Source organism: Tachyglossus aculeatus, chromosome 16, assembly GCF_015852505.1.
Source record: "Tachyglossus aculeatus isolate mTacAcu1 chromosome 16, mTacAcu1.pri, whole genome shotgun sequence".
In the NCBI taxonomy this organism is placed as follows: domain Eukaryota; kingdom Metazoa; phylum Chordata; class Mammalia; order Monotremata; family Tachyglossidae; genus Tachyglossus; species Tachyglossus aculeatus.
Window position 1 is genome coordinate 12,503,518 of NC_052081.1, and position 14,779 is coordinate 12,518,296.

General features: G+C 45.5%; 1 protein-coding gene across 1 annotated transcript in view; it reads left to right on the forward strand.

Annotated features, from left to right (window-relative positions):
• Positions 1 to 14,448, forward strand: part of NPL (N-acetylneuraminate pyruvate lyase) — a 32,030-nt gene extending 17,582 nt beyond the window's left edge. Inside the window, exons 4-12 of the mRNA XM_038758512.1 lie at positions 1,565 to 1,652; positions 3,691 to 3,748; positions 5,317 to 5,392; positions 6,460 to 6,552; positions 8,744 to 8,892; positions 9,038 to 9,084; positions 9,995 to 10,079; positions 10,704 to 10,743; positions 13,078 to 14,448. Coding sequence (XP_038614440.1) covers positions 1,565 to 1,652; positions 3,691 to 3,748; positions 5,317 to 5,392; positions 6,460 to 6,552; positions 8,744 to 8,892; positions 9,038 to 9,084; positions 9,995 to 10,079; positions 10,704 to 10,743; positions 13,078 to 13,229 — 788 coding nt within the window. The 3' untranslated portion in view covers positions 13,230 to 14,448. The remainder of the gene's footprint in view (positions 1 to 1,564; positions 1,653 to 3,690; positions 3,749 to 5,316; positions 5,393 to 6,459; positions 6,553 to 8,743; positions 8,893 to 9,037; positions 9,085 to 9,994; positions 10,080 to 10,703; positions 10,744 to 13,077) is intronic.
• Positions 14,449 to 14,779: the final 331 nt, after the last annotated feature.

The following is a 14,779-nucleotide window of genomic DNA, read 5'->3' on the forward strand; positions in this document are numbered from 1 at the left end:
CAATCATATTTATTGAGCACTTACTGTGTGCAGAGCACTGTACTAAGCGCTTGGGAAGTACAAGTTGGCAACATCTAGAGACGGTCCCTACCCAACAACGGGCTCACAGTCTAGAAGGGGGAAACAGACAACAAAACAAAACATGTGGACAGGTGCCAAGTCATCAGAATAAATAGAAGTAAAGCTAGATGCACATCATTAACAAAATAAATAGAATAGTAAATCAGTAGAATCAATAAGTACTGCTGATCGATCGATTGATTCCCAAACGCCTACTACACTGTTCTGCACAGAGTAGATGGTCAATAAATACTACTGAATTTTGGGTTGATGTCTGATAGGACCAGAGAAACCAAAGCCTCGAGTCAATGTCAGTTCCCCTTCCTCTAGACTGTAAGCTCATTGTGGACAACAAGCTTACCAACTCTGTGTCTACCAACTCTGTTATATTGTACTCTTCCAAGATCTAGTACAGTGCTCTGCACACAATAAGCACTCAATAAATACCAGTGATTGATTGATAGATAGAAATGCAACAAAGTTCTCCTCCATCAAGCCTACAGGTTTCTCTCCTTCTTGGGAGACCACTTCAAAAATAGAGTCATCCTAACCCAAGACTGGAGTTCTGGGTTTGCCTTCTCAGACTAGGGCTGGAGTCTTAAGAGATTTTTCTACACTTTTTGGCAAGAATTATATCTGCTATCAATTCTTCTCTTGGATGGACTCTTGGCCTAAATGATAGTCCCCAATTAAATTTTCCAGCTGTTGGCTAGCAGACGTACAAAACGGGATTGGACAATTGGTGGAAGTCATTGGTGGAAATAATAATAATTGTGATATTTAGGATTTTTTATGGTATTTGTTAAGCACTTTATGTGCCAGGCACTGTTCTAAGTGCTGGGGAAGATTCAAGCTAATCAGGTTCGACACGGTCCGTGTCCCACAGGAGGCTTACAGTCCTAATCCCCATTTTGCAGATGAGGTAACTGAGGCACAGAGAAGTTAAATGACTTGCCCAAGGTCACACAGCAGACAAATCATCATCATCATCATCAATCGTATTTATTGAGCGCTTACTGTGTGCAGAGCACTGTACTAAGCGCTTGGGAAGTACAAGTTGGCAACATATAGAGACAGTCCCTACCCAACAGTGGGCTCACAGAGCCGGGACTAGAACCCAGATCCGTATGAGTCCCAGGCCCGTGCTCTATCCACTAGCACACGCTGCTTCTCCGAGAGCTTACTATGTGCAAATCACTGGAGTAAGTGATGGGATTGGTAAAAGAACCCGGAACCCAAACAAAACCTAGTCCTTGTCCCACTTGGGACATATCGTCTAAGAAGGAGGGAGAGCGGGTATTGAATCCTCATTTTACACTTGAGAAAATTGAGGCTCAGGCAAGCTAAGTGACTTGTCCAAGGTCACGCAGCGGACAGTGACGAGGCTAGGATTAGAGCCCAGGTCTATAAACTCCCAGGCGCATGTTCTGCTATTGGGGATGGTCGGGGTTGTGCAGTGTCTGTCTGTTTTCCCACCTGAATTTCTCACGTGTTCTTGGGGCAGTGAACGGCACCACGGGAGAAGGTCTGTCTCTGAGCGTTCAGGAGCGGCGGCAGCTTGCGGAGGAGTGGGTGACTCGGGGGAAAAATAAGTGAGTAGCTGGTCCCGGAAGCAAATGGCCATTGTCAAAACCTAAATGATGCATCCCTCCCACTCCCAAGGTAGCCCAGCTCTGGGTGCCCTTTAATAATAACAATAATAATAATTGTGGCATTTGTTAAGCGCTTACTAACATGCCAGGCACGTACTAAGCCCTGGGGTGGATACAAGCAAATCGGGTTGGACACAGTCCGTATCCCACGTGGGGCTCACAGTCTCAATCCCCATTTTACAGTTGTGGTAACTGAGGCAACAGTGAAGTGAAGTGACTTGTCCAAGGCCACTCAGAAGACAAGTGGCAGAGCCGAGATTAGAACTCATGACCTCCTGGATCCCAGGCCTGTGCTCTATCCACTACGCCATGCTGCTTCTCCATGCCCATGCCCCTTTGGGAAAGGGCAGGCAGCAGTGGGGCAGGATTCCCTTCCTAGAGGGAAAATTTCCCAGGCCTCAAAAGCAGTTCTCCTGACTGAATAAAGGATTCCTACTGGCAGTTCCAATCCTACTCCTATGGCCCTGACAAGTAACTGTCCTGACTAACGCCTCATTCCTATTTACGCACTCCCTTTTGCTTCACCCTGATTTGCTGCCTTTTTTTTTTTGATGGCATTTATTAAGCGCTTACTATGTGCAAAGCACTGTTCTAAGCGCTGGGGAGGTTCCAAGGTGATCAGGTTGTCCCACGGGGTGCTCACAGTCTTCATCCCCATTTTACAGATGAGGTAACTGAGGCCCACGGAAGTGAAGTGACTTGCCCAAAGTCACCCAGCTGACAATTGGCGGAGCCGGGATTTGAACCCATGACCAGGCTCTTTCCATTGAGCCACACTGCTCCTATATTTCTTTATTCACCCCACCCAACCCTAGCCCCGCAGCACTTACATACTTACCTGTAATTTATTTCTTTATATTAATGTCTGCCTCCCCTTCCAGACCGTAGCCTCATTGCGGCAATCAATCAATCATATTTATTGAGCGCTTACTGTGTGCAGAGCACTGTACTAAGCGCTTGGGAAGTACAAGTTGGCAACATATAGAGACAGTCCCTACCCAACAGTGGGCTCACAGTCTAAAAGGGGGAGACAGAGAGCAAAACCAAACGTACTAACAAAATAAAATAAATAGAACAGATATGTACAAGTAAAATAAATAAATAAAAATTGCAGGGACGTGTCTACCAACTCTGTTATATTGTACTCTCCCAACCGCTTAGTACAATGCTCTGCACACAGTAAGCACTCAGTAAATATTGATTGATTGATTAACTGGCGATTTGGACAGAACCACTTCTCTCCCTTGCCCTGAGTCAGCAGTTGGTCAAGGTTTCTAATGACCTCTGGGCTCTCCATTCCAGTTGCTGCTTGTATAGGTAGGTAGGCCTTTTGAGCCCTCCTCTTGCCAACCCCTGGAGAGCTGTGACAGCCTCTTGCCGTGGCTACCTGCACCACCTCCCTAACCGAGCATTTTCACTCCAGAAATAACCTACATCTTGTGCTTTTTTCTTTTCCTGCTGTTCATTGCAAGCCTAACCTGTCTCTGCAGTGATATCCCCTACAGTCATAAGGCAGAGCATTGCCTGGCTTGGAAGGGAAGACCTGAGAAAGTCGATCAAGCAATCATATTTTTTGAGGGCATACTGCGTGCAGAGCACTGCCTTAAACACTTGGGAATGGACACAAGTCTTAGCGTCACCTCTGGCTTTAAGCTTCAGGATTGTCATGCTAAAGTCAGAAATACAGACGTTTTTGAATTGTAGGCATTGCGTCCCACTCCCATTTTTTCCTTCCAATAAAGTGAAAGTAGATTGCCCATTGAAGACAGCCCTTTTCCTCCATTTAGATGAGGCATCTTTTAAGTAGGCCAGCCACCAGGAAGCAAGCACTGCAGCAGATACTTTTGTGACCCTCGACCTCAATCTGCTGCAACTGGATTCAAAAGCCCACAATTGCAGTCATTGAACCCTGCCATATTCTTCTTGGTTACTGTTAAAACAGTGTTGCAGCGGGCCTCTGTTGCTCTGTCTCATGCAGGTTGGACCAGATCATCATTCACGTAGGAGCGTTATGCCTGAAAGAGTCCCAAGAGCTGGTACGTACAGATAAGGATGATGGGAAAATGTTTACTATCCTCTGCCATTTTCTCTCCGAGTTGGCTTGCATGTAGTTTTTTTTATGTTCCCTTTATCCTCTCCTTTAACCTCTGGATCCTGTATGTGGTACAAACTAGAGAAGCAGCATCGCCTCGCGGATAGAGCATAGGCCTGAGAGTCCGAAGGACATGGGTTCTAATCCTAGCTCTGCCACTTGTCTGCTGTTTTAACCGTAAACAAGTCACTTCTCCATGCCTCAGTTACCTCATCTGTAAAATGGAGTTGAAGTTAAGTGACGTGCCCAGAGTCACACAGTTGATAAGCGGCGGAGCCAGGATTAGAACCCACAACCTCTGACTCCCAAGCCTGTGCTCTTTCCACTAAGCCACGCTGCTTCTGCTGCTGCTTCCACTAAGCCAGTATGGTGCCAGGTACATAGTAAGCACTTAACAAATACCATGAAAAAGATGTGCACTGTAAAAAAAAATCAGCAACCCCATACATCAAGGTAGCAACACTACCACCAAGTGTCATCTTTTAACAAGAACAGACAACATCCTGTCATTATCTCGCTGATCCTAAGTCCTGTGATCCTGGTCTGTATCGGGAACTGAGGCACTGATTAAATAACCTGCACACCTAGAAGGCGCCAAAGTATTCAACCTAGAAGCCAAACCCTCAAGCTCTAAATTGCCGGTGCTATCGATCTATTCATTTGAATTTTGACAAGATCCTTGGACTCTGGGCACCAGAGAAGAACGAGAGGTAGCATGGCCTAGTGGGAAGAGCAGGGACCTGGGATTCAGAGGACCTAGCTTCTAATTCCAGCTCTGCCAGTTGCCTGCTGTATGACCTTGGGCAAATCGCTTAACTTCTCTGTGCCTCAGTTTTCTCAACTGTAAAATGGGGATTAAATACCCCATACCCCATAGGAGGCCTTCCCAGACTGAGCCCCCTCCTTCTTCTCCCCCTCCCCACAGCACCTGTATATATGTTTGTACAGATTTATTACTCTATTCTACTTGTACATATTTACTATTCTGTTTATTTCATTTTGTTAATGATGTGCATCTAGCTTTACTTCTATTTATACTGATGACTTGACACCCGTTCACATGTTTTGCTGTCTGTCTCCTGCTTCTAGACTGTGAGCCCGTTGTTGGGTAGGGACCGTCTCTATATGTTGCCAACTGGTACTTCCCAAGCACTTAGTACAGTGCTGTGCACACAGTAAGCGCTCAATAAATACGATTGAATGAATGAATGAATGAAATACTTGTTCTCCCTCCTACTCAGACTGTGAGTCGCATGAGGGACAGGGACTGTGTCCAACTTAATTTACTTATTCCTGCCCTACCACTTAGAGCAAGTGTTTGGCACATAGTAAGTGCTTAACAAGTACCATAAAAAATAGATAGCAGGTTCAGTTATTTTGCAAGCTATAAAAATGTTCTCAGAACAATGACCAGTGATTAAAATGTCTTATTAACAATGGATGCAACTCGCAGTAGGCAAATAAGTGAACCCCTCCAGCCCATGTACATTTCATTTCCATTTCTCTTTACAGGCTCAGCATGCAGCAGCAATCGGAGCTGATGGCATTGCTGTAATAGCTCCTTTCTTTCTCAAACCTTCTAACAAAGGTGAGCACAACCCCCCCACCCACGCAGACACCATCAATCGTATTTATTGAGCGCTTACTGTGTGCAGAGCACTGTACTAAGCGCTTAGCTTTTGCCAATCCTGCACATTCAACCCCGCCACTGTGGCTATAAGGGGGGTGGTCTAGTGCCCTGGAGACCCGTGGCCCAAGTTTGAAAAGAATCCCCTCCCTGGCATTTGGACAAGGGGCCTGCTTGGAAAGGATTAGATAACCTTTCTCCAGAGTTTAAATTGCTTATGAGATCAGTCAATCGGTCAGTGGTATATATTGAGTGCTTAGTGTATGCAAAGCACCGTACTAAGCCTTTGGGTGAGTACAGTATAACAGAGCTGGTAGACCCATTTCCTTACTACTTGCCAGGCACTTTACTAAGCCCTGAGGTAGGTAAAAGCTAATCCGTGTCCTTCATGGGGCTCACAGTCTTAATCCCCATTTTACCAATGAGGTAATTGGACACAGAGAAGTGAAGTAACTTGCCCAAGGTCACACAATAGACAAGAGGGAGTGAGTTGTACAGATGTAATTCCACTGCCAGCCTCTGAAGAGGCAGAAACTTGAGGTTGCCGTCTTGGGGTCCAGAATACTTTCAGCTCCTCCCGGGCCATTTTTGCTGGTTCTAGAGCAGCTTCTCTCTTTCCTCCCCTGTGGACTCCCTTTCCATAAATCGGGGTTAATAATGCTTATCGTTGTTATGCCATGAGACAGTTCCTACCCAACAACGGACTCTCATGTTCCCTCTCTCTTCTTGTCCCCATCCTATCTCTCTGTGATGCTTTCTCTGCCCCTCTATTTCTTCCTCTCTTCTTCTCTTGCTCTCTATTTTCTTGTCTTCCTTTTCTACCTTTCAACCCAGCCTAGTCCCTGGAAGTCCCTGAAGTCCACAAATTACGGTACCTTATTTGCATTATTTCCCTGCTATTTTAGCTATCCAGGAAGGCAGCCGTCTTGCGCTTCCTCCAAACATCTTGTAGCCACTGTCGGAGGCAGAATCCAAGGCTGGACCATGAGTCTGACCCAGTAATGTCTTTGCCCTTGTTGTATTTTCAGATGCCCTGATTGCTTTCTTGAAGGAAGTGGCTGCAGCTGCCCCTACTGTGCCATTTTACTACTACCACATTCCTCCTCTGACAGGGATTAAAAGTGAGTGTTATTTGTTTTATTGTTCCTCTTCCTCCACCTCCACCAAGTCCCCCAAAAGAAATCCTCCCTTGATGCATGAATGACACCTGACCCCGACTATCCTCTACAAAATAACTGGGCTACTGAGACCCCAGAGCAAGAAATCTGAGATTCCTCCCTCCCTCCCTCCCCTGCACCTATTTCAGGGAGTTTTTTCCTTCACAATACGGTAGAAGGCATGAGGGTAGCCATTTTTGAAAGTCCTTTTGTATGTGTTCTTCCCTTTCACTACTTTCAGAATATCCTACACTCATGATTTTTAGTACTACAAGCCAGGCCCATTGGTTGATGGTTTTAAGAAATTTTAAAGACACAGTCTTTTTCAACCTCCAGCCCCTGGCATCTTATCTCTCTGGAAAAATAAAGGCGGGGGGTCTCAAGGTCTGTTTCTCTTTTGGATCTATGAGAAGGCAGACTTGGGAGGGGAGTATCATTTTTATGGTTTTTGTTAAGCGCTTACTACGTGCCAGTCACTGTTCTAAGTGCTGGGATAGATACAACGTTATCAGGTTGCATACAGTCTCCATCCTGCATGGGGCTCACATTCTAGGCAGGAGGGAGTAGGATTTAATTCCCTTTTTACAGATGAGGAAACTGAGGCACAGAGAGGGTAAGTGACTTGCCCAAGGTCACACAACAGGCAAGTGGCGGAGTTGGGTTTAGAACCCAGGTCCTCTAGCTCCCAGGCCCGTGCTCTTTCCACGAGGCCACGCTGCTTCTGAGCTGACAGAGTCCTAAGGCCCTTGAGAATCAAGTCCTATGTCTCACATCCTCTTACAAGCTTCCATTGCTACTGTAAAAACCATGTCCAGCTGAAAGAATTCCATAGACACAATCTATCAGTGCTATTTATTGAGCACTCACAGTTCTCAAAGCACTGTACTAAGCACTTGAAAGAGTACAGTAAGATTGGTGGGGAAACAAGCATTAATGTAATAATAATAATAGTGGTATTTTTTTAAGTGCTTACTGTGTGCCAGGCACTGTTCTAATCGCTGGGGTAGGTATTCATTCATTCATTCAATCGGATTTATTGAGCACTTACTGTGTGCAGAGCACTGTACTAAGCGCTTGGGAAGTACAAGTTGGCAATATATAGAGACGGTCCCTACCCAACAGTGGACTCACAGTCTAGAAAGGGGAGACAGAGAACAAAACAAAACATACCAACAAAATAAAATAAATAGAATAAATATGTACAAATAAAATAAAAAAATAAATAGAGTAATAAATACGTACAAACATATATACAGATATAAGATATTTGGGGTGGACACAGTCCCTGGCTCACAATAGGGCTCACAGTCTTAATCCCCATTTTACAGATGAGGGAACTGAGGCACAGAGAAGTGAGGTGGCATGCCCAAGGTGACACAGCAGAAAATTGGCAGAGCTGGTATTAGAATCCAGGTCCCCTAGGCCCGTGCTCTATCCGTTATGCCACACTGCTTCTCATAAATTACAGATCGGGAAGCAATAGAGTATAAACATATGTACATAAGTGCTGTGGGGGGTGGGATGAATATTAAAGTGCTTAGGGAATATTGACCCAAGTGAAAAGGTGGTGCATATGATGGGGAGGTGTGGGGTTATTTAAGGAGGACTTCCTGGAGGAGATGTGATTTTAGTACGACTTTGAAGATGGAAAGAATAGTGGCCTGCTGGATACGAAGAGGGGAGGGAGATCTAAGCACAGGATGGAGGGCATCAAGGGGTCGACGGTAAAAGAGACAAGATCGGGTACTGAAGTTTGTTGGTGTTAGAAGAACAAAGTGTTCAGGCTGTGTTGTGAAGTGGAAGAGAAGTGAAAATAGGTAGGAAGGAGTGCCGATTTCCCCTTCTCTGACTTCTCCTACTGCAGTCAATCGACTGTATTTACTAAACACAGCTGTGTGCAGAGCACTTGGGAGAATGCAGTAGCCTAGTATCATGCTCTCAAGAAGCTTACAGCATACAACTCATCTGCTTACTACCCACCCTCTAATTATAGCTTTAGGCTGCCCCTGACTGGATCCAATTAATAGATGGAATTTATTTATTGAACATTTACTGTGTGCAGAGCGCCTGGGAAAGTACAACGGAAAGATGTGTAGAGTAAGATCGTTACCACCTTGGGCAGCCATCTTTAATGAAAGATTATTGTTTTGAGCAGTCTGTGCTGAGGAACTGCTGAACGGGATTCAGGCCCAGATCCCCACCTTCCAGGGCCTCAAGTTCAGTGACACTAATCTCTTGGACTTCGGACAGTGCGTGGAACAAAACGGCCCCCGACAATTTGATCTCCTCTTTGGGGTGGATGAGGTAAGGGTAGCCCCCTGCGATTCCTAATGGAATAGGGTGTCCCCCAAGGATAAACCAGCCCCATGAGAACAGACAAAGTCTTCCTGTGGGGACTTGCACTGTTTTAACGGAAAGAAATGAACGCTATTTCTCTTTTCCTTAACAGCAACTGCTGAGTGCTCTGATAATGGGGGCAACTGGGGCAGTGGGCAGGTAAGCGGTTTGTCCTCTACTCCCCACGGACTGTACCTGAGTTATTTTCTAGCAAAGCCGTATACCAGTCTAGTTCACTCGCGTGTGCCCGATACTGAAAAAAGGAGGCCTCTCTGACCTGTAGTTAGTATGTCCCCATCTCGGTTGATAATTTGGGGTTCAGAGCTGAGATTCAGAACAGAGTAATTAATTCAGATCTTTTTTTATTCTGCACAAGCAATGGGCTAGACTCAGCAAACGTCTGAGTAGACACAGTTCTTCTGATCATGACCCACCTTTGGCTTCTCATGTGACTCTGGATCTTTAACTCCTGGTGCCTCTTGATTGGGGGAATGCCTCCTCATAGGCTAGTGTTTTCACCTCCCACCTGCACCTTCTCCATCAACTCCTCCCAGGTAATCAGGCTAGAACATCCTCTGGCTCACATGATTAAGGGCACTTCTCAAATCTTGAAGAACATTTCATCAGGCCAAACAATCAGTCCCTCTCTGGCCTTTGCTCCGGGTGATTATGCAGAACTGTTGTGCCAAATTCTCTGCCAGGAAAGGACTAGTCCATGAGAATCTAAGGGCCATAATCTAAGCCATTGTGTTAGGTTTAGCCCAAGTAGTTTTGTGACAAACAGCGCCAGGAGTATTTGTCAAGGTTCTTCTCCCCAGGCCTCACCCCTCTTCCCATTCCCAAAGCAACTCCCAAGTGCTTAGTACAGTGCTCTGGACACAGTAAATGCTCAATAAATTCGATTGAATAAATGACTGGTTTGAGCATTGTCATGTTTATTAAGTTTCAAGGCAGGTGGAGGACTGAGATTTTTTTCATCTAGGAAGCTTTGGATGTTTATTCTTTGCAACTGCAGAAGCAAAGATGTCGATGCCTGCAAGTTGTCATTGAGCTGTTGTTTTCTTGGCAGCACCTACAACTACCTGGGCAAGAGGACAAACCAGATGTTAGCAGCTTTTGAGCGTCAGGATCTTCCTCTAGCCCTGAAGTATCAGGTACAGCAATTTCTTCTAATCCCCCTTTCCTGTGCAGGACTTTCCCCGGGCCCTGCTACATTGCCCCTTGATCTCTCTTTCCCTCTATCATTTAGCTTCCTGACTTAAAAATACATTTGCACCTCTCTCGCCTCTACAAACACCCTCTAAACTCTTTTTCTCTTTCCTCATTTACAAAGGGACTTGACATTTTCCTATTGGGTGGAGGTATCTATGCTTTTAACTAGTCCTTCTCTGCTGGCCTCAGTCTTTCAGCCCACTCATCAACTGGGTTACCTTTTCTTTCCTCGCTTCATTATCCCGTAACAGTGGTCAGGCCCCTCCGCTCTAGTTATTCGGAAGAAGGAACGTGACATTCAGGGAACAGTTATGTCCAGTGTCCAGGCTTTCCCTCTAGAGGATGAGACAGCTCTAAGGCCAGCCAGTAAAAGTCACAGTGAGTAAGGCAGAAGTCACTCCTTATTAAATGTGGGCTCGGAGGTGACCTGGAGAGGGTTTAGCGAATGGCGGTGGGCCGCAGGAAACAAAGTTCCTGGTTTGCAGCGGCACGATCCCCCTCTCTTCTTTTGACGGTTGTCACCATTCTGATCGTGGATTTCTCTCCTTGTCCCCTCCTTTCTCTAGTTTAATATCCAGAGATTTATCAACTTTGTTGTCAAACTAGGTAAGTACAACATTTTTCTCTCATTTCTTTGATTAAGAAGGTTTGAGCAAACCTTAGTACTCAGGAGAGGCATCTCTCTCATTCTCTCTGTACAAACACACACACATATTCATATTTACAGATATAACTATCTATCCGTAAACGTGGAAGAATGAAAAGGGCACAGGCCTAGAAGTCAGGAGACGTAGATTCAAATCCTGGCTGTCACTTGCCTGCTGTGTGACCTGAGGCAAATTACTTAACCGCACTGTGCCTCAGTTTCCTCATCTGTAAAATGAGGATAAAATACTTGTTCTCTCTGGCCTTCAGACTGTAAGCCCCATGTGGGTCAGGGACTGTCTGACAAGTGCTAAGAACAATGCTTGGCACATAGTAAGCACTTAAAAATGCCACCTTTACTCTCTTAAAAATCACCAAATCCTTTTAAAACATTTTGTCATTTCATTGAACTCTGGGGCCCCTGGTATTTGCTGTATCGTGTAGGGAATTTTTAAAAAAAGATCACAGTGAAGAAAAATTGCACTTGTGTATATACTTAATGAGACTGCCGAATCATCTTCAAGTAATTGCTTGCTAAAAATAAGATATGCCCCCAAAATGAATTTCCGGGCTCAAAAAATAAAACATATGCCATTATCAAATCTATTTTGAGGACTTCCTGGGAGCCTTTTGTGGAACATCATTGACAGTTGCTGTTTTAAGAGATGTTCTGCTCCTGCTGGTGCCTGAATCAACAGATTTGTGGCACTTAATGGTTAACTTAACCAAGTGAGAAGGTGATACTGAGGGAAAAGTGGCAGGGCACAGTATTTCAAGGAAGCAATCAATAAGAATTTCTAGGACACACTCACCCCTTCTGTCCCTCCTTATCGGCTCAGGACCTAACCTTGTAATCAATCAATCGTATTTATTTATTGAGCGTTTACTGTGTGCAGAACACTGTACTAGGCGCTTGGGAAGTACAAGTTGGCAACTTGTACCTATCAGCCCAAACCATTTATTGACAGCTCAGAGCATTAGACTAGATACTGTAGGGACTTCAAAGAAAGCAGGCAGTGGGCTCCCATTCCTCATGGAGTTTAGAATCTAACATATCATGCACTGTTTTACAAGGAGTTTAGAGTCTAACGTAACATGCACTGTTTTACAAGGGCCGTGTTTTCTTCAGGCCCTGTGGCGAGAATGAATTTTTTAAGTGAAAATACTCTTTTCCATTTTCAGGTTGCCACCCCACATTTGGTCAAGCTCAAACAATCAGTCGTATTTATTGAGAACTTTCTGTGTGTCGTAGCTGGTATTTTACCATGATTTGTGCCCATTCCACATTGCATTATTTTGCATTTTGTTGTTACTCAGCCTTCTCGATCCTATTGCATCAAAGGCAGAGGCAAAATCCTGTTGCATTAAAGACAAAGGCTAAATCCCCATCATTTTTCATGCAGCAGAGCCGAGAAGTACCTCAGAGATAAGGGGTAAAGGGCTTGCTGACTGCAAGCATTGCTAGGGCTTACTGGAATTGCCAGAGGTAATATTAGTAGCACCCATTGGAGGCAATGCATAGTACTATGCATTTGGACAAGGACACAACAGTAGGATGAAACATGTTCCCTGTCAGGCTTTTTTTTTAATGGTATCTGTTAAGTACTTACTATGTGCCAGGCCCTGTTCTAAGAGATGGGATACATACAAAATAATCAGGTTGGACACAGTCCGTGTCCCACATGGGGCTCACGGTCTTAAAACCCATTTTGCAGATGAGGTAATTGAGGCACAGAGAATTAAGTGACTTGTCTAATTTCAAACAGCAGACAAAGGGCAGACAGAACTGGGATTAGAACCCAGATCCTTCTGACTCCCAAGCCCATGCTCTTTCCACTAGGCCGTACTGCTTTTCATGGGGGAGAGAGACATAATAATAATGATAATGGTATTTGTTAAGCGCTTACCATGTGCGAAGCACTGTTCTAAGCGCTGGAGGGGATACAAGGTGATCAGGGTGTCCCACGTGGGGATCACAGTCTTAATCCCCATTTTACAAATGAGGTAACTGAGGCCCAGGGAAGTGAAGTGACTTGCCTAAAGTCACACAGCTGACAAGTGGAGGAGCTGGGATTAGAATCCATGATCTCTGACTCCCAAGCCCGGGCTCTTTCCACTGAGCCATGCTAAGAGAACTAGAGTAACGAGACAGTGGACTGTCCTCTCCACAGAGGCTTCACCCTTGGATTACTATCCTTGAGGCATCTGCAGGCTCACCGTGGTTTGGCCTTGGAGAGTAGCTCCGTGATGATTGACAGGTGAGTCATCCCTCCTTCTACCTTCTCTCCCTTCTAGGTTTTGGGATCGCACAGACCAAAGCGATCATGACTCTGGTTTCCGGCATCCCAATGGGACCCCCACGCCTCCCCCTGCAGAGCGCCTCCCAGGAGTTTACTGACAAGGCCGAAGAGAAGCTCAAGAGCCTGGAGAGCTCTTTCCTCCCCTGACCAGTCCCGGCAGGGACATGGAAGCCTGAAGCCAGAGCTCCTGACTCACTCCAGGGGGCTGGGCCAGGACTCAAACCACCCTGTCGCATTTCTCAGGAACTTTTTGAACTTTTCAACCCTGTCCTAGCAACATGAGTCCTGCCAGCGGTCACTTTTTTCCTGGGTGAGGGATAGCGCGATTCTCCTATGCCACTTGTTTGCCCTTCATCCCAAGACTCCTTGGGGAATTCCCCTCTCTAGCAGGAAAAACTCTGACTGCCTTGAAGGGTGGGATAGGGCCAAGTGAAGAAGTGATTTCTTCCATCTGCCTCAGGAGCAGTCGACATATCCAAATGAGAGGAATTCCCCCTGATTGATCTTCCTTTCTTTAATCCTGTTCCCTGTTTCTGGAGTCTTCCAGGCAGAAATGGCTCACAGCTAAATAGTGCCTTAGGTTATACTTCCTTTTGCTTAGTTCTGGGTAGCTGCTGTAGGATGACTGCCGTGGTGGGCGTGAAGTTGGGGGCTGAGTTTTAATTAAGCTCTTTCAGGGGGAGAGATCGTGTCTCCTAACTCCACCATGCTGTCCCAAGTGTTAAGTTCTAGGTGCAGAGCACATAGTAGGTGCCTAAATTGAGCGGTAGAGTTTGCAGGGGAAGAGAAATCCCCAGCAGTCTATTGTTGGAGAAGCTCAGGGGTGTCAGCAGGGCTGGAGGATGGGCACAGAGGCAGAGACCAAAGGGTCAGACACATACACTCCTTCCCCAACTCAAGCCTGCATCTCCCCTGGGCTGTTCCCTCCTGCCCCAGGCTCAATCTTGGCAGTCACCTAGGTCTCCTGCCCTAAATCCAGCCTTCTGGCCATTTACTAGGAGCAGCTGTTTACTTTCTCTACATTGAAGTCACCTCTAGCTAAATTTCCAAACTCCCACCTTTCTTAGGTCTTTTCTTTGGAATAAGATGTTGGCTCCCTCTCAGCCAACTTTTTCACAGCTGTTTTTTTGACTTACATTTCTCCGAACCTTCACTCCACCCCTCAGCCTTCTGAAAACACTTCAGTATGTGTTTTCTAGAAAGCCAACGACCAGTTAATCCTCAGTTATGTAGCTCTGATAATACATTTGGGTCTCCTCTTTTTTTCTCCTCCTCTTTTTCCTCCCTCCTCATCTTTATCACCCTTTGTTGCTCATTAGCACCTCCACCAGAGGGTAGTTAATAAAACAAGATGAGATTAAACTAGTCTACTTGCTCCTTCTTATCAGCTCCCTGGTCAAAGGTTTGGGGAAGTATGTGTGAATGCTATTTACAATTTTCAAATCCATTCTATATCTGCTCCTAATAGGTATGGATAATGTTTGACTGAACTCCTTTCCTAGAAATGAAAGCCACTTTTCTCAGATTCAAATGCAGACTCCTGCCTCTGGGAATAAGGACTCTGAAATTTAGCCACAATTTTAGATGTTGTATTCTCATGAGACTACTTACTATTTTTCTAAATTATAATTCTAAAGAGGGGCAGAAGAAAGGCTTTTAGGGCTCCCACTCCTGGGATGGTATCGCAGTCTTGGTGA